The 18,192-nt window shown below is 35.4% G+C and overlaps 2 protein-coding genes and 1 long non-coding RNA gene across 9 annotated transcripts; 2 read left to right on the forward strand and 1 right to left on the reverse strand.

Annotated features, from left to right (window-relative positions):
- The first annotated feature begins 1,343 nt into the window (after positions 1 to 1,343).
- Positions 1,344 to 7,448, forward strand: dcdc2b (doublecortin domain containing 2B). Of its 3 annotated transcripts, none has more exons than XM_042769226.1 (14): positions 1,344 to 1,532; positions 1,748 to 1,858; positions 2,056 to 2,254; positions 3,097 to 3,154; positions 3,838 to 3,908; positions 4,027 to 4,149; positions 4,275 to 4,421; positions 5,041 to 5,080; positions 5,387 to 5,446; positions 5,551 to 5,728; positions 5,837 to 5,946; positions 6,012 to 6,083; positions 6,157 to 6,333; positions 7,141 to 7,448. In XM_042769226.1, exons 2-14 carry the CDS (start codon positions 1,777 to 1,779, stop codon positions 7,249 to 7,251), a joined length of 1,428 nt encoding a protein of 475 aa, XP_042625160.1. In that variant the 5' UTR covers positions 1,344 to 1,532; positions 1,748 to 1,776; the 3' UTR covers positions 7,252 to 7,448. The 3 variants fall into 3 exon arrangements, with proteins under 3 accessions (XP_042625160.1, XP_042625161.1, XP_042625159.1); XM_042769227.1 differs by having other exon boundaries at positions 1,348 to 1,532; positions 4,018 to 4,149; positions 5,408 to 5,446; XM_042769225.1 differs by having other exon boundaries at positions 1,349 to 1,532; positions 4,018 to 4,149.
- On the reverse strand, positions 7,366 to 12,361 carry LOC122147270. Its single transcript, XR_006161536.1, has 4 exons — positions 12,230 to 12,361; positions 10,395 to 11,725; positions 7,958 to 8,050; positions 7,366 to 7,877 (listed from the first exon to the last, which is right to left on the reverse strand). It is a non-coding gene; the product is annotated as an uncharacterized LOC122147270 (long non-coding RNA).
- LOC109054117 (CD276 antigen-like) lies at positions 10,541 to 16,814 on the forward strand. Of its 5 annotated transcripts, none has more exons than XM_042769244.1 (4): positions 10,541 to 10,683; positions 14,520 to 14,588; positions 14,684 to 14,867; positions 15,142 to 16,801. In XM_042769244.1, exons 2-4 carry the CDS (start codon positions 14,535 to 14,537, stop codon positions 15,438 to 15,440), a joined length of 537 nt encoding a protein of 178 aa, XP_042625178.1. In that variant the 5' UTR covers positions 10,541 to 10,683; positions 14,520 to 14,534; the 3' UTR covers positions 15,441 to 16,801. The 5 variants fall into 5 exon arrangements, with proteins under 5 accessions (XP_042625178.1, XP_042625179.1, XP_018926970.2 ...); XM_042769245.1 differs by lacking the exon at positions 10,541 to 10,683 and adding an exon at positions 12,454 to 12,924 and having other exon boundaries at positions 15,142 to 16,802; XM_019071425.2 differs by lacking the exons at positions 10,541 to 10,683; positions 14,520 to 14,588 and adding an exon at positions 12,454 to 12,924 and having other exon boundaries at positions 14,742 to 14,867; positions 15,142 to 16,814.
- Positions 16,815 to 18,192: the final 1,378 nt, after the last annotated feature.

Consider the following 18,192-nt stretch of genomic DNA (forward strand, 5'->3'; position numbering starts at 1 on the left):
TACGGTTATCCAAAATCAAGTTTTTCTTGCCTTGCCAGAGTTGCCTTTAGGGTACTAAATATATTATATAGGCTACTACGTACAATGTTGTAATGTATTGATATAATAAACATTTAAACCCTGTCAGTTGTATGCATGTATATATATATATATGTGCGATTTAAACCCTGTTAGTCATAATTAAACCCTATATATATGTATGCATATATATATATATATATATGTGTGTGTGTGTGTGTGTATAATATAGTTAATATTATTGTCTAGTGATATATTTAAAGATGGATATAATCTAGTAGAAGCACCACTTTACCTGTACACATACAGTATAGGCACGTGAACCGCTGTATAAATGTGAAGTTGGATATATACAGGATATATCCAACTTTATCTAAATGCAGAGCCTTCAATACACTCACGAAGCGATATGCACTATATAGCAAATCCCAGCTATTTAATTGTTTATATTGGTGTAGGCCTAAGCTATATTGTCGCCCAGAGCTGGGTAGATTAAGGCCTAAGCTATATTGTCGCCCAGAGCTGGGTAGATTACTTACAAACTCCAAATTACATGACAAAAGTTGTAGTTAGTAAGGTAATCCTTTACATTACACATTTTATTTTTGATTATTTTAGTATTATTTTGACCTAACTTGTTTATCCTATTTCTGATTTAAATAGGATAATCTTGTACCCTATCATCTATCATCTAAAAACATAAAGAAAAAGAAAGTATATTTAATTTGTTGTTTTTGACAAAATGAAGTGCATTTAACATTACATTATGTCAAGGATTCCATGGGGGAACTGCAGGGGATTTGTGAGTTTAATGAAGAGCAAATAATTCAATCATAACGATGTAAAATTAAAATAAATTATTTAAAAAATAAAACTTTTACTTAAAAAATAACATATTATTTGTATACCTGCATGTCATGTGACCATTAACCAACATCAGACCAACAAAGCTGATTTATATTCATTGCAAATGGTAAACAGGAGGCTGTTTTTCTTCTTTATCACTCAACAGGTTCTTTAGGTCCCAGTGTTTAAATGTTTCTGTTGTCTGTAATTCACTAAAGACACGACGAAAATGAATGGCAGATTAACAAAAAATACTAATTATAACAGCCTCCAAAAACAAACCCCTTCAAATTTCCGTTATGAATGGCAGATTTTCAAAACCTACTTCTTAGAATAAAGTGATTAATTTAAAAAAATTTCTAGATTATGTAATTTATAATTTTAAGTATTTCCGCTGCCCTCTTTCTAACCCTCTTCCCCTCCCTCAGCGTCTCCGTCTTCTTGTTGCTGATTGTAAAAGCCCACAAAGGCCGCCGCAATAGTTAGTAACGCTGCCATGGCAACCAGGAAACACTCCAGTGTGTGTGCGAGAGGGAGGGAGTCGGGATGAGTGTGTGAGTCTCTCACACTCAGTGCTTTAATATTAGAAATAAACACTGAAAAATAAAACAGACCAGATGGACTCGGGGTTTTTCTCCAGGTGATCAGCTGGATAACAAGCTTTCTCTGTAAGTATTTTGTGTGTGTGTGTGGATTCGCATAAACATGTGAATGCTTCTCTGAGCTGTAAGTGAATAAATGTGTGAGTTTTTGTGCGTTTAAGGTGTGAATAAAAGTTTGGATTTGTACTTTTTCAGTGTTTTTAACACATTTTTGGTTAAATTTGATGGCAGAAGTAAGTTATTCAATGTTGGAGTTGCTCTGAGTTGTGTTTATTTTACAGGTGTGTGTTAATGTGGCTAGTTTTGCGTCATGGCATCCACTGGTGTCACTAGTCACCTGCCTCCAGTCAAGAGTGTGATGGTCTACAGAAATGGAGACCCCTTCTTTTCAGGTTAGAACTGGTTCTGAAACCATTTTGGTGGGTTGATTGCTGCACATACAGTGCTCCAAAATGTTACTGCAGTGATGTGCAGCATGTATCACTTTCACAGCACTCTCAAAGACATGCATATGTCTGAAATGAAACTTTGTGTTTGTGTGTGTGTGTGTTTCAATATATTTCTCCATATGAATGTTTTTCTGGATCAGGAAGGAGATTTGTGCTAAACCAGAGGCAAATCTCCACCATGGATGCGTTTCTTAATGACATCACTCTCAGTATCGGAGCTCCGTTAGCTGTTCGAAGTCTTTATACGTCACGCTACGGTCATCGGGTCACAGACCTTAGTGACCTACAGCAAGGGGCACAGTATGTGGCCGCAGGGTTTGAGCGCTTTAAGAAACTAGAGTAAGTGTTAATACATTCATAATGAGAATAAGCTGAATAATAATACTTTCCATCAGTGTTCAATGGTCTGAAATAGATGCTGAGAATCACTGGTCCCTGATTCTCATTGAAATATCAGTCTGTATTGTTATTGTTAACTAAAACTAAAATTAAAAATTGTTTTCAGAAACTGAAATAAAATAAAAGTATTTAAACTAAAAAAAAAACTAAATGAAAATGATAAATGGCAGATAACTGAAATAAATATGATGAAATAAAGAAGTTGTAGTCTAAAATCTAAAATTTAGCTAAAAAGCTAAAAGAAAAGAAAAAAAACATATACAAAATTACTTAAGCTGAAATTAAAATGAAATATACTCCAACTCTGAAAATATATAATTAATAGCTAATATATTCATATATCAAAATATGAAGTATTATAATAGTATATAAATAATACTAAAATAAACCATGTGGCATCTACAAAGAAATACTACTCAGTTTATGAAAATTTTGTATCCAACTGGTCTCAGTTATTTTTAGTAGATGTATAAAGTCAGTTACCTTCAGCTCACATTTTGAACAGTATATATGTATTATATATGTTTTATCCTTTAAAACCTTTAAAAAACCTTTCTTTATGACCCGTTTTGCTTGAGAAGTATACTTATTCTATTTTTCTAAATGTGTGCATTAAAATTACATCTTAGATAGGTGTTAATTTAACTTTGTGGGAAATTGGAAAGCAGAATTTATGATCAGGCATCATTAAATTATATTCTAGATTTATTGTTTCTGGCTTAATATGTGATGATGGCTAAAAGATGCATCATATTTGGCTTGTCTTTTCTATAAATGTTTAGTTATCTGACTTCAGGACTGAAGAAAGGTCCACTGTGCAGAGCTGTGGAACCAGCCCAGGTATACATGTGAGAGTTCAATACTTCTTGTTTATTTGTGACTTTTTATTCAGTTGAACAGATCTGTGCAATTAACCTATACGTCATGGTATTCTAAAGTTTGAATTTAGGTATCAAAAATCATACCAGATAGAGTCAGTGTGCCTTGTTTGTCTGTCTGCTGGGGTGTTGTGTTCTGTTTGTGTTTTTATGTTGCTGTGGATGCTTAGCTGAAGTGTGTTATAAAGAGGAGGAGAGGGAGTGAGGGGTGTTATTGTCCTTTCCAACAATAGAAGGCCAGGGGAGACACACTGTTTGTGTTATCAGATTAGAAAGCTTGTTAGGGCATGTTTAAGTGCCTGACCCCTTAATGCTTTACACAGAGCTGCTAAAACCACTGTTGATAATAACCTTGAGAGCAGGGGACACTGACTCAGCATCAACACACACTGCATCTTTGATTTACGCTGATGGAAAATCACTGGCTGCACATTAACCTTCTTATTACACAGCCAATTGCCAAATAAATAAATGGACATGAAATATTGATTTCCATTAAATTTATTATGTGACAATAAAGTGGCCGCAAAGTAATATAAGACCTCAGAAAGCTGTGATTGACTAATCAGAATCAAGTATTCTGATTGCAATTGACATAAATAATACATATAATTGGCATTAAATAATATATAACTCTTTTTACAGGCTAAAGCACTTTTCAGACCTAATGTGTCTGCAAAATGGAGGAAAGCCATCACCCTGCCCTGCATCATACAGTGAGAACTTTGAACGAACACTCAAAGTTTTACCTCTGTTAAACCGTTTTGTTTTTCATTCTTTCACAAGAGATCCATTCTTCATTCTTCTTCTCACACTCATAAATAGTGTATTTAGGAATGGAGACATCCTCAGTCCTGCCATGCGTCTTATCATTCCCCACCACATGCAGAAAAATCTAGAGCAGATCCTGAGCCTAATTTCTGAAAAAGCCATGCTTCGCACAGGAGCCGTGCGCAGGTATTCTATTCAGTCATACATTCTATTTGTTTTATAGTGAACTTTTGAAGCATGTCATATTTATATCCTCAGACATTCTTTAAGGTTGTTTTCATTTCCATAATCATAGCCTTTTAACCTCTCAGGCTTTGTACTCTGGAGGGCTTCACAGTGACCTCCACAGAGGAGCTGGAGAGTGGACAAAGCTATGTAGCTGTGGGAACAGAGAGGTTTAAGAAACTTCCTTATGTGGAGATACTGCTGAACAAAGCAACAGGCAACAGTGCAGACAGGTGATGTTGGTAGATAAATGGAATAGATGGTAATGTTATTATTATGCACATACACTATTATTCAAAGGTTTGGGGTCTGTAAGTGTTTTACTTTTATTCAACAAGAATGCATTAAAATTAAATTGATCAAAAGTGACAGTAAAGAAACTATTTTGAATATAAATTTATTTTGAACTCTCTAATCATCAATCAAGAAGAATCTGAAAAGAATCCTGAAAAAATGTATCACAATTTCCACAAAACATTCAAGCAGCACAACTGTTTTCAATATTGATAATAATAAGAAATGTTTCTTGAGCACTAAAACAGTGTATTAGAATGATTGTTGTAGGATCATGTGACACTGAAGACTGGAGTTAACGCTGCTGAAAATTCAGCTTTACCATTACAGGAATAAATTACATTTTATAATATATTCAAATAGAAAAGATTTGTTTTTGAATGGTAATAATATTTTGCAATATTACTGCTTTACTCTGAAGCAAATAAATGCAACCTTGGTGAGCATAAAAGACTTCTTTCAGAAATATTAAAAAAACGTACAGACCCAAAACTTTTGAATGGTAGTTTAAGTATAAATAAAACCACATTGAACAGGATCTGTCTGTCTTCACTGTAGACATTATACAAGAGACAGAGGATTACAGAGAAGAATTGAGGTACTATTTACAATTAATATACAGTGGAGTTTAAATATATCTGAGAAAATTATACATTTTGTAACTAAAAACATTACAAATCATTAAAAGAAAGTAAATTTAAGTGAAAAGGTTTACAAAACTGCATTTTTGTGAATTTTTTTAATCCAAAATTTTATTTTCAGGTCTAAATTATACTTTTAATGAGGTCCCAGACTTATGGACTCCACTGCATAGTTATTTTTAAAATGTCAAGACAAATACATTTCAATTAGATGTTTGTTCTATTGAAGTTCCTTATTATTCTCTCATGACGATCCAACTCAGAGTAGAAAGATCTTTCCCCAGGACAGCCACAGTGACTCCACCCTAATGAATTTACCTGAGGTAAAAAACAAATACTTTTTTTATTTTTATTTTCACACACACACACACAAAGCTATATAGAGAGAAAGATATAGATGGATAGATAGATCTCTTGCCTGCTTTAGAGGGAAGGCAGGCGTGTGAAGTCCACAGGTGATGAGGTGGAGCGAGAGAGCTCCCCTCAGCCGGTTAAGAGGAGAGGAAGGAGAGGAGAAAGAGAGGAAAATTCTGTTTTCTTCGCCAGACCTGTGAGAGTCCGCAGACACCCTCCAACAAACAGACACCCTCCTAGAGCCGCAATAGGTGAATGCTAAATAAATGAAAAAAATAGTACGCCATACTTTGTCTAAAATGTAACTTTTTATTAAAGTGTTGAAATCTTTCTTGTGTGATATTGTTTAATTGTGTTAGATGAGCCAAGTGTGTTTAAGGCCTCTAAGAGCAGGATGAGGGAGGAGGTTCGAGGTGCTGAGGAGGTCGCAGAGGATGAAAACACAGCTGTAGAGCTTCCCATTGACCAGGTACACCTCTAATCTTCCTTTGTCTCATCTCATCTCATCTACTATAAAAATGTTTATAATTTCAGAGAGAAGCAGAAGTTGTGGAGGATGAGGAGCTTCTTGAAAGTAACCAGTTTGATACAGCCAACATAAATCACGTGAGTGTGCGAAATACACATGAATGTATTAATGACTTGATCATGAAATAACTCATTGTTTGTTGTATTAAAGAGAAATTCAGCTGAACCACACAGGCCATCAACTGATCTCTCCAATGAGAACAGAGAGAAAGAGTTTGTAGTGTCTGAGAGGGAGACATGGGAGGACACGTCAGCTCCACAGAGAGAAGCACAGCAGGGATACACATCCAGCAAAGAGTCTCAGCATGATACAAACAAACAATATGTTGTAAGACACTAAGTACTGAGCATTTACCTTTTTTGTGCATTTTTACATCTTATTTGTGTTTCACTTAGGTTTACATGAAATTGAATCAGCTTAAAATGTATGTATATATAGAATGGTTATAGTATTATACCAAATCATGCAGATTTTTTTTTCCTGCCTGCCATCTGTACAGTAAAAAGCCTTGAGATTTTTATATATATATATATATATATATATATATATAGATAGATAGATAGATAGATAGATATAGGAGTCACCCACACGGCATTCCAGATCTTCTTCATCACCCAAAGTCTCTAAATATTCCCCACGAAGTGAAGTAACACAGCAAGAACCTGACAGTTTATGAGTTTTACTCAGTATATTTAATGCATTCAATCATATATGCAAATTATGCTGTAGTATTTTGAAATGTATTTTCCCTTATAGTGTGTCATTTATTTAAATTAAAGGGCTGATATGGGTATACTCTCAAAAAAAAAAAAAAAGATACCAAACTGTCACTGTTGAGGTACCCTTTCAAAAGGTACTATATGTATCATTTAGGGGTAAATAAGGTACAAAAATTTACCTTTTATAGCTTGTAACTTAGGAAAATGCCTCTGTGACATCTTTGTACCTTTTTTTTCTGGGTGAAACAATTAAATATCTTTATTAATACACCCCTTTCATAGTCCGTTATTAGAACTGTTACAGATAATGGAAATTAGATGTGGCAGACTGACATATTTAGCTATTATTGTAAATTCTGTGTTAATATTAACCATCTAAACACATTGTGTTGCTCTGTATGTGTGTGTGTATCAGACTGGGGGTTCCCATGAGGAAGAGACAGACAGGGATGCTGAGCGACCTCTCCAGGCTGAGGATGATGCAGGAGACAGAGACACACCTTACCAATCTACACACATTCTCTGAACATGGAGTTTGCTATGAAATTGGCATTGTTTGTGTTGAACAAATAGCTTTTAAAATAATGTACCCTAGCAAAGTAACAGTGATCTTACAGCATGCAGAGATTCACTGAGAAATGTTTTTATTTTTTTATTTCTTCTGTTTAACAAAAATAATACCTAGATGTAAAAGACATTTAAAATAAAAGTATTTAAACACTGGGCACTTTCACATTATTAATACGGATCCATATAAATATCAGTTAATAGTACAATATATACAAGTATTTTGTATGTTACACAATCCACACACTTAAAAGTGACTCTTTCCACAGTTGCAATTAAAGTGCAAAACATTTGGATTTCATCAGCATGGTTCAAGTACAGATATAAAGTTATCCATCACCTCCTCTTGGCACAAATTCACAGCATATACTGAAAATGGAGCAGCACATATATTGTGTTGGATGAATGTGTGTGAGAAGTGTGATCACATGGCTGGAGCAGATCCACATTCCTCCTTCACCTCCTAGTCCAGTGGAATTTAGTGGTCACTGGTGTTGTGGGCTTCTGCGCTGTCCGTCTCAGAGACAGAACTCAGCACACACACAGTCACTCCAGACATGATGAGTAACATACCCAGCACAGCTCCTACATGAACAGAGAGACAGAGTCAAAGACCTGTGTAGCCACACACAGAGAGAGATGTTAGTAGCACAGAGGCTAATTACTCTTTCCTTCAATCTCTTCTCCAAGCAATTTACCCATTAGCAACATGAACAGAAATGTGAGGGAGTTCACCATGGGAGCAGCCAGAGACAGATCTACAAAACAAACAGCACTTAAAAATGCAACACTAATGATTGCTAATATATGTGTATTCCCAAAGAGTTTAAGCCTTCATATTTGCAATAAATGTTTTTCATGGCTGCACAGTGGTTATGCTTGGAATAGAATACCAAATACTAAACAGCAAGCATATGCTGCCTACAGTTTACAGGGTTCATACACACTTTACTAATGAATTTCCATGACTTTTGAGACAATATTCATGACCTAATGTTCCATTATTTTACAATAAGAATAAAAATCAGTTAAGATTATCGTATGCATATGTTAACTAAAATAATGATTGGATACACGCCTAGCACACATTTATCTATGTTATCCCTTTAAACTAACATTGTGATATGCTTTAAAAGAATTTTATACATGGCTTTTATTTTAGTCAAGTGGTGATAATTTGAGAAGGCTAAATTGATCAGACATAGGCTATTATTAGGCTTAACTCACTGTCTGCTGCTTGCTGCTTGGTAGCTACTTTAAAAAACAAAAACTTGAATTTAACAAACAAACATAAAATTTTCCAAATATATTTCTAAATTAACTTAATAAAGGAAAGAAAATGAGTATAACCACTTTGCCATTAAAAACAAAACTGAACTATTTTAATGGCTACAACTGCAGCTGTGTATTTGGGGAAGAGAGAAAGAGAAAAAAGACACAGGCTCCAGCCGGACTCGGGCCAGTTATTTTGAAAAGCTGTTTGGTGGTACCAAACTCAGTTTGGTAGCCTACTCACAAGGTGGCTTTATACGCATGCGCACACTTTGGATGTGACTGCATCGCCTCTGGAGCGTGCAAATACCAAATGGCTTTAAAAGCAGTGGTGGAAAAAGTACTAAGAAATAGAACTTAAGTAAAAGAATTGCTTCTTAAGGAATAATTTACTTGAGTACAAGTTACTGCACAAAGTACTTTAGTATTATTTTTCTATTTTTACCCCAAATGAGACGATGTGAGCATTATGGAGCAGAGTTAACCCTAACCGTAATACTCATGTACTTTAATGTCTGTTTCACAAGTGAGACACAGGAAATCCCTTATGGACAAATGCATGATATCACTACAGCAGATGCAGACATAAACACCCAAGTGGAATGCAATGCTAACTGACATAGCTTGTATCACAGTATAGAATTTTATAAAAAAAAAAAAAAAAATTCTGTCTCATTCTGTGATAAGAAGCAACATGGAACACAGAAGCTAACTGTTTCAAACACAACTGATGTTATATAGTGATTTTGAAGCAAAATATGATATTAGTCTCATAAACTGCCATGTTTGACGCTATGATAAGCAAACATACTACCTATCCCTGTTGCTAGGAGCAACTGTAATTTTGAAAAGTTCATTCACATCTTATTGCAAAATATTTAATTGTAAGCTGAATAATATGAATGAAAATCAACAGGCTAAAGAACACTTACACAAGGATGTGTGTGCAGTAGAGAAAAAAGCACACAAGTCTTCTTGACTATTGAATAATTTAAAATCACATTGAAAGTGTAGTTTGTTATAATAACAAAGGTGGACTCCAGGCACATTTTCAGTAGGACACAAAAAAAGAGCCTTTTATTTAACATGTTAACCCATACCTAGACTTGGGAATCGAAAATCTATTCCAATTCTGGAATAGGATGCTTAAGGTTAATTTCGATTCCTCTTATCGATTCCTTTGTGCACATTTTAATATGACTTTAAACCATTCGAGCACAAGCAGACTCATGCTCTGTTTTCTGTACTGCACACATAGGGGCATAGCCATCATTTCAGAAATAAAAATAAAAAATATATATATTCTGTATTTTCCTAATGACAATTTTAGGATTGGTTTATACAAACACATCTCTCCATAATGTTCACGTCATCTTGTTTTGGATGTGAATAAATCGTCCGGTCTATCTGGTTTCTCCGCCCATGTGCTCACACACCCAAAGCATGCACACAGAAAAAGTGATTTTAATTGCATCTGATTGACAGATAAATCATGGCTGATCTATCAGTCAGATGCATGTAAAATGCATGCGCTCTTAATTCAGCGTTGTTGTTAAAGAGATAGTTCACCTAGGGCATCCAAGATGTAGGTGACTTTGTTTCTTCAGTAGAACACAAACTAAGATTTTTACCTCAAACCGTTGCAGTCTGTCAGTCTTTATAATGGAGGTGAATAGGAATCACGGCTAAAACATACAATAAAACTAAAAATAAACATACCTAAACAAAACCAAATTCAACTCTGCAGCTCATGACGATACATTGACGTGTAAAGACACAAAACAATCGGTCTGTGCAAGAATCAGGAACAGTATTTACATCGTTTTTTACCTCTGATACACTGCAATGCCTGAACTGTCTGAACTGTGCTGAGCGCGTCCTCAACACAGCTTGACACTCCCAATTGAGATTGTAGATAGTGTCAATGATCCATTTGAGAGATAGGTGGCGGTAATGCACTTATAAGACTGCGATGTGTCGAGGATGGGCTCAGTTCAGGCATTGCAGTGCATCAGAGGTTGAAAAAAAAAAAAACCTATATAAATACTGTTCAGTTCCTTGCACAGACCGATCGTTTTGTGTCTTTACATGTTAATGTAACATCTTGGATGCCCTGGGGGTAAGCAGATAAACATCAAACTTTCATTTTGTGTGAACTATCCCTTTAATGTTGAGGTTATTTTAGCTTCGTAGTACATTTAGTTTAACGTCACTGTTAAAGATGGCGATTTTATCATTCAACTGAACTGTGTGCTTGTATTTTACACACTTTCATTGCTCTCGTTCCATCCATGCAATGACTGTCCTTCTATCAACCGAGTTTTCTATTTACTGCTGTGTGCTCTTGTAATATCAACGGTATGACCCATTTCAGGAGCTGACAAATTTGCTATTTTAAATCAGAGCATAGCTAACATTCACTAAAATACTGAAACGCTAATGATGCTGATTCAAAACGACAACGCCTTTGATTGACACTCAAAGCAAAGCGTTTGAACGCCCCGCCCCCGCAGCTGAACTGGAAGTTTTGATTGGTTTTGCACCCGAGTCAGACCTGTCTGTTATTGGCTGAAGCATAGGGCTTTATTGACATAACTCTATTATACGTTTTGTGAAATAGATTTCCAAAACTTTTCCAAGCCTGGAAATTGCTATTTTAAAATTCCATGACTTTTCCAGGTTTTTCATGACCGTACGAAGCTGAGTTTAAATTAAAAAAGACATTTCAAATTGTCATGTTGTATTTTTATTAGGTAATCCAGCTTCAGCCTCATATATAGCCTACTGCAGAAATAGTAGTATGATACTATGATGCTAAGAACAGACAGAAAAACCTAGAAACTTGTGGAGAAAAAGAAACTTCTCAACTGTAGAAGCAAGAGTGAAGTAGAACACAAATGATCCACTTTGGTTCAACAGGAATGGGACCAAATACTATATTAAATAATAAACAGATTAATTAATTATAATTAATTAGACACACAAAAATTCTCATAAGCACTTGTTATATGCGCATAAAAGGATTATAAAACACACCTTGATATTGAGAAACAGAAATTTGATCTCAGCCAGAACCCCTTCAATGCCCTCTGTGCCTTATTTCAGGAATGGGTTTGTGCCCCCCCACATGATCGCGACCAACAACAGACAAAACACCCCACCTTTAGAGAACATTCCATTATTAGGACATTTCTATTACATACATTACAAACAACGATCAAGTAGGCTATATATATATTTTTAAAGCGCAACATGGACCTTCTACATAAAACTATGCAGGGGTGCGTTTCCCAAAACCATAGTTGCTAACCTGTTAGCAACTTAGTTGGTTGGCATTGGGGAATTGCATTGCAACCAACAAAGTTGCTAACTTAGTTAAACTATGGTTTTGGGAAACGCACCCCAGATCAGTTGATCACACAATTATTATAATTATCATTTACTCGATACACAATTTCGAAAACGCACCAAAATGTCTCGCTTTTAAGATGTAAACTTATGATTTGCACAGGCACGCGACCAAAGCATCACTTGCAGTTTTATCAACGACTACAGACTTTCAACGCTGTGTATGGTGGTGAACTCATTTATTTATTTAGACAGTTGTAGACGACGTACATTGCCAAAACATTTGAACAACTCATAAAAATACACGGCAGTCTTACTCGTTGACACCATTTCTATTCTTCTTAAAAGTAAACTGGTGCTTCCTTTGACGACCAGTTCCTGTTTATATCTAACTCAGACGCGTTGGTTAAAACGACACAACCGCCCTTCGTTTCAAGCGGATCTTGCCCATAGCTCTGGAGTTCAAGTATCGAATGCTAACAGATTTTAAAATAAAAGGCATTTGTTCCGTTGATTGGAACACAAAACATCCGCATACCAAGAACAACATTTAAAACAAGAGTTCTAAAAAAAAGGTAGATGTTAATAAAATTGCCCCGAGTAAAGCAGATACTAAATTACGCTATACATTACATTTCCTGAAATTCCGGCTGCATGCTGTATAGATGCAAAGTAGGTTTATGTAATTTTAACTTAAGTATAAATTAGGAAACACCTTTAACTGAAAAAAAAAAAAAAAAAAAAAAAAAATCAACTTTGGCCCGGAGGTGGTGGGGGAAATAAGGTAGTTCTATTCATTTAACTTATTTCCTTTAACTATCAACACTGAGCACCTGGTTTAACCACCTGTTAGTGTCCGTTGGCAGTTTCCTGCCCTACCTGTATCACACACCAAAAATAGCCTTCATCAAGACAGCTGGCTTATACTCACTTGGCATATAAAACATTTGTCCATTCATGGCTCTGAATCTGAGAGATGTTTCTTTGTGTTGCGTGTGGATCATCAGTGTTGGTGAGGTTTTTTTTATGATATCTTTTTTATATAAAATATTGTTTAAAGCTTTTTGTCATTTAAATGTTTTAGGTATAATTTATATGATTCATTTAATATGAATAATACAGTCACTGTTATCAGTAATATAGATACAGACTAAGGGCTGTAACATGTTTTGTTTGTTAACCAAATAAACTTGGATATAATAATCCCATATTTGTCTGCTATAAATTAAAGTAGTTTAGAAATTAAGTTATTCGTAAAATTCGTGAAGTAGCCTACAGAGGGTGCTGCTGTTCAAGGGCTTTTGGTTTGAAAAGTCCCGGGTCATGCTCCCTCATAAAGTTTATTTTGTTTGTTTGCTTATATGTTTATTTTTTTGTAAAATGATCTTTTGTGCTATCATCTACACATGCAAAGTTGGTTGATAACATAACTGCAATAAGGTAATAGCCTAGTTAACAATTAGACTTGTAGCCTATTTTATATATACATCACTCATCATAGAACACATTTACACATGGTTCTCCATTCTGACTTGTGCTTGCTCTTATGAAACTGTACCATAGTTCTTAACAGCATTTGTTATAATAAGGCTAGCATATTATTCATTACCAGGCCAATAATTAATTGTTGTTGTTGTTAATCTATATAGCCTTTGTTATGAAAAACAACCTGCACATTTAGAAACAACATGCCACAGTTGTAATATAAATCTATAGGGGAAAATCGATTCCCTTAACAGATTATCTATTATAAATTCTACATCAAGTTCAACAAAATGCACCACAAAAAAATAAGTCTACAGTAAAACGTGATCAATTCTTCTAGTAAAGGTGGTCATCAGTAGTTTGAACATATTTTAATATAGTGCTGGTGCAATATTATGTTTCCAGTTTGTACAGTAGCCTATTCGGTAAAAAAATAGTAGGCTAAATCGTGTGCACGATTTATTAATTAATTCCCTCAATGTACTTAAACGTGCACACGATTACTATTGCGTTCCCTCGATTTACTATTTCGTTCACTCGATTTATAAATTGTGCACACGATTTAGCAAATCGAGGGAACGCAATAGTAATCGTGTGCACGTTTTAGTACATTGAGGGAAGGAATTAGTAAATCGTGCGCACAATTTTTTTTATTTTTTCTTGCATGTCATTTACGGGGCTCCGTAATATGACTATATAGTTTATAATTAAAAGTCTACTATTTAAAAATTATAGGTCTAAAATCATGAGGTTATGTCTTTGAATTCCTTGTTGGGTTTTAGGATAGGAAACAGTTTCCTATTAATTTATCTGGTATAGCCTAACTGGTCAAATGTTATAAGCAAGTCAATTTTGCATGTGGATTTTTCAGCTTTTCGTAAAATTATCACCAGGGATCTTGTCTACTTGTAGTTAATGTCCTGCTGCCGTGATGTTTGCAATCAAGCCTGTTACAAGACCTACTAATGTGCAGGAATATTTTCACTCACTGTTTTAGAGGAAAACACTGTTTAGAAGAAACACACTGAAACCACAAAAACAAAACAAAAAAACTGGTGATATAATGAAAGATGATATATTGTTCATGAACATCTATTTAACTGCTTGATCACATTTTTATAGCCTCTTTTAAGGTGAATGTTCCTGAAAGGTGTCTGGTGGCAATCCGAGGTCGTCCAGCTTTACTGGGCTGTGAGTTCACACCTGATCCTGACCTGTCTAGTCTGGTTGTTACCTGGCAACGTCAGGAAGACTCAAAAGTCATCCACAGTTTCTATTATCAACAGGACAATTTGGACAGACAGAGTCCAGAATACCACAATCGGACTTCATTGTATATTTCAGAGCTTGGTAAAGGAAATGCCTCTTTAAGAATAAATCCAGTTGGACCAAAGGATGCAGGCCGGTACCTGTGTCAAGTGAGCAATGCTAAAGGGACAGGAAAAGCTCTGATAGAGCTGGACTACGGGGGTATGTTATAAGCTTAAAATAAACAGATTTTTTAAAAATGTTTTTTATATTAGCTTGAACAAGAACATAGATGAACCTGAAGTGAAGGTAACTTAATTAATCATATATAGGCCTATCTTCCATACAAATATTTGCATCTGTGGATGGCTCACAAAATAATAAAGTATCCAACACAGACAGCTTATTTGGTACAGAGTTGTGTAGAATGCCATGCTATTTACAGTGCAACTGTATACTCACTCTCTGAATGTGTGCGTGTTTGTGTGTTTTTCAGCCTTTTATTCAGAGCCTAGGCTCAACATTTATGTGAATTCCACTACTGTGACAGTGCAGTTTGAGACAGAAGGTTTCCCCAAACCTGAGGTGATCTGGCTGGGGGAAAACAACCAGAATCTCAACTATCACCTGGAGATCCACGACCAGACAGAAGATGGACTTTATTACATAAAGAGCAGTTATGAGGCCCAGAAGCCAGTGGTTAATGTTACATTTACACTAAAGAATCACCTCCTGAACCAGAACCTGCAGAGACTGGTATTCCTTAGCTTTGGTAAAGACCTTCTTTCACTCTGAACTAAATTCATGTCAGAAGGCAATCACTATAGAATGGGGTCAGCAGTGTAAAATTGTGATATTAAAATTCAAATCCATACACCATGAAAATTGAAGTATAACAGCCATTGTTATGGTTTGTCTATAATGAATGCTTGCTGTATAGAATTAGATGTTCAAAGCCTGTTAAAGTAACACTGAATAGGTGCTATATGACTGAATGGATTTAAACATGGTAAAATGACTTAAAAAGAGCTAAATGCAGCTGGGCATTGCTCATTTAAATATTGAATGAAAATAAAAGGTTTTTTTACCCTTTATATCATAAACCCCTAAATACACACAAATATTATTTATGTTCCATGATATATTTTCAGTACAATTCATCAAAGCCGTTGCCTATGCTGTCATCATTGCAGTCTTCTCCTTATTTATTGATAGTTGAGGACAAGTGCCTACAGAGAATTTATGTGTTTACTGTGTCAACACAGACGGCGCCAGAAAAATTCCTTTAATAAGTCCAAAGATAATACTGTAGTTTCTAAGATAATCTAGAAGAACGCTTATTTGAAACAGGAGTAACGACAGAGTGCAACAGTTGGAATGTGGGCGGTTTGGCTTGGATTTGTAACGCATGTATGGCATGACCAATTATTTTCTAAGCCTTTTCTTGTTTGTTAGACAAAAGTTAAATGCTCCTATACGCTTACTATGGAAATGCTAAAATGTGTTTAAAAGTGTGACTGACCAAATCAATTGGCTCAATTTGCCCCCCCCAGGCTCAAATATCAAGCTATGCCATTGCATGTGATATATAACTGCAATAAGATGAAACATGCATGTAAAGCTTTACACACACCATCATTAACTGACATGGTTCATCAGAGGGAAAGCGCTCAGGTTCGCCTCCACACTGTTGCCAAACCACTGAGAAGAAAACAAGTGCAAATCTTGATTTGTAGTTTTGTCCTCATCTGAAACAGAAGACGACACTTTGGTGTTTGAGATTATGTCACATCAAGATGGATATTACTATATCTCACAATATAAAAGAACATAAAAGCATTTAAAATTACTACTACAAAAGCACTGAGCTTTAAAACCCTGAAATTCTATTAATCTGGCTTGTAAGCAATCACTAGGTATGACTATCTTGCCATAACTTATATTGAGGACACAGTATATGGATATATTGAAAATAATTTACTGTATGTACAATCTGTTGTTTACAGGACAAATAACCATCACCACACAGGCACATATTGCAAAACTTTTCTAAATGCTGGATTTTTTCTTGTGAATAAACTGAATTATGATATTAATATCACTGACTACATTGATAATTTTGCACCATTGTAATCACAATGTGCTGCACTGGTGGGCTAGTCTGAGATTACAGCAATTTTTATCTGTTTAAAATGTAGTATGAAAATTATTATTTTTTTGAAATTGAAATTAGATATACATTTACAAGATTTAAAGCAAACAGAATGGTCAGACTTTAGCTTTGTGAAATTATGATAAAAATGCAATTTCACTCTGTGACAGCAGGTGGCGCTTATGGAACAGCTGCAATATAGTGTTTCTTTGGTTACCGCTGTAAACAAAGCAGCACTGTGCTTTTTAAAACTGCTTTTATATGCATTATACGGAGGTAAGATGAAAAGAAAATGCCATTGAAACATTTCTGAATGCACTCAGTTCCCTTCAGAGATACTTTCTTGTAAACCTCCCAATTCAATGTTTAGAATTTTCTTTCAATATTTTGAGCGTCATGATCAGTTTCTCTGATAGTTAATTTATCCTCATGCCACACTACCAACAGCATATCACTGTCTTGTTTGATTTCTTTTTTAAACCCACTTCCTGTTTTTTAACCAAGACAAAGAAATCTTAAAAAGATGAAACTGAAACACTGATCAGGCCATAGTCATTTAACACAAGCTTTATTTGCTTAATAAGTAGCCACGTGAAATTAAATTACTGCTACAGTATGTTTTGTATTAAAGCATAATTAATAGATAAGTTAACAGATGGATAAACAGATGCTGGGTTGTGATTTGTTCTAAATGCAGTGTGTGGGAAAAACAGCCATCAGCATCAGTTTACTCTGAATGATATTGTTTGAAGTGAGTCATACAACTAGCTGGTTTTGAAAACATAGATTGTACAGATTTTTGTCTAACCGTCATTCAAGTTACAATGTGTCATTGTTTTGACTGCAGACATTACGTTTAGTAAAAGAAATTCTAATAAAAACATAACAAATATTTTTCCCAGGTCACTGAGTTTTTACCCCGTTTTTGTAAGCATGGACTGAATAAACTAATCTGCTGGATCTATCTGCTGCTTTTGACACTGTCAATCATCAGATCCTCCTGCCTGCCCTCTCTTCACTGGACATCACAAGGATTCCACTTCTCTGGTTTGAATCCTATTTCATTGGTAGGTCTTTCAGTGTGGCCTGGGGAGGGGAGGTATCCAAAGCACATCAACTGGTCAGTGGGGTCCCTCAGGGATCAGTTCTTGGACCCCACCTCTTCTCCATATACACTACATCACTGGGTCCCATCATACAGGCACATGGCTTCTCCTACCATTGACGACACAGCTCTATCTCTCATTTCAACCCATTGATCCAACAATAACTGCATGGATCTCAGGCTGCCTGGTGGACATCTCGGCATGGATGAAAGAACTTCACCTACAGCTCAACCTGGCAACGACTGAGCTTCTTGTCTTCCCTGCCACTCCAACACTACAGTATGATTTC

Source organism: Cyprinus carpio, chromosome A13, assembly GCF_018340385.1.
Source record: "Cyprinus carpio isolate SPL01 chromosome A13, ASM1834038v1, whole genome shotgun sequence".
NCBI lineage: Eukaryota > Metazoa > Chordata > Actinopteri > Cypriniformes > Cyprinidae > Cyprinus > Cyprinus carpio.

Coding starts and splice junctions, on each gene's coding strand:
- LOC109054117 (XM_019071424.2), top strand. CDS start 12,870: ATGGCTCTGAATCTGAGAGATGTTTCTTTGTGTTGCGTGTGGATCATC. Junction 12,925..14,519: donor CGTGTGGATCATCAGTGTTG/GTGAGGTTTTTT, acceptor ACATTTTTATAG/CCTCTTTTAAGGTGAATGTT. Junction 14,868..15,141: donor GATAGAGCTGGACTACGGGG/GTATGTTATAAG, acceptor TGTGTTTTTCAG/CCTTTTATTCAGAGCCTAGG.
- dcdc2b (XM_042769225.1), top strand. CDS start 1,777: ATGGCATCCACTGGTGTCACTAGTCACCTGCCTCCAGTCAAGAGTGTG. Junction 3,909..4,017: donor ACCCTGCCCTGCATCATACA/GTGAGAACTTTG, acceptor ACTCATAAATAG/TGTATTTAGGAATGGAGACA. Junction 5,947..6,011: donor TAGAGCTTCCCATTGACCAG/GTACACCTCTAA, acceptor TTATAATTTCAG/AGAGAAGCAGAAGTTGTGGA.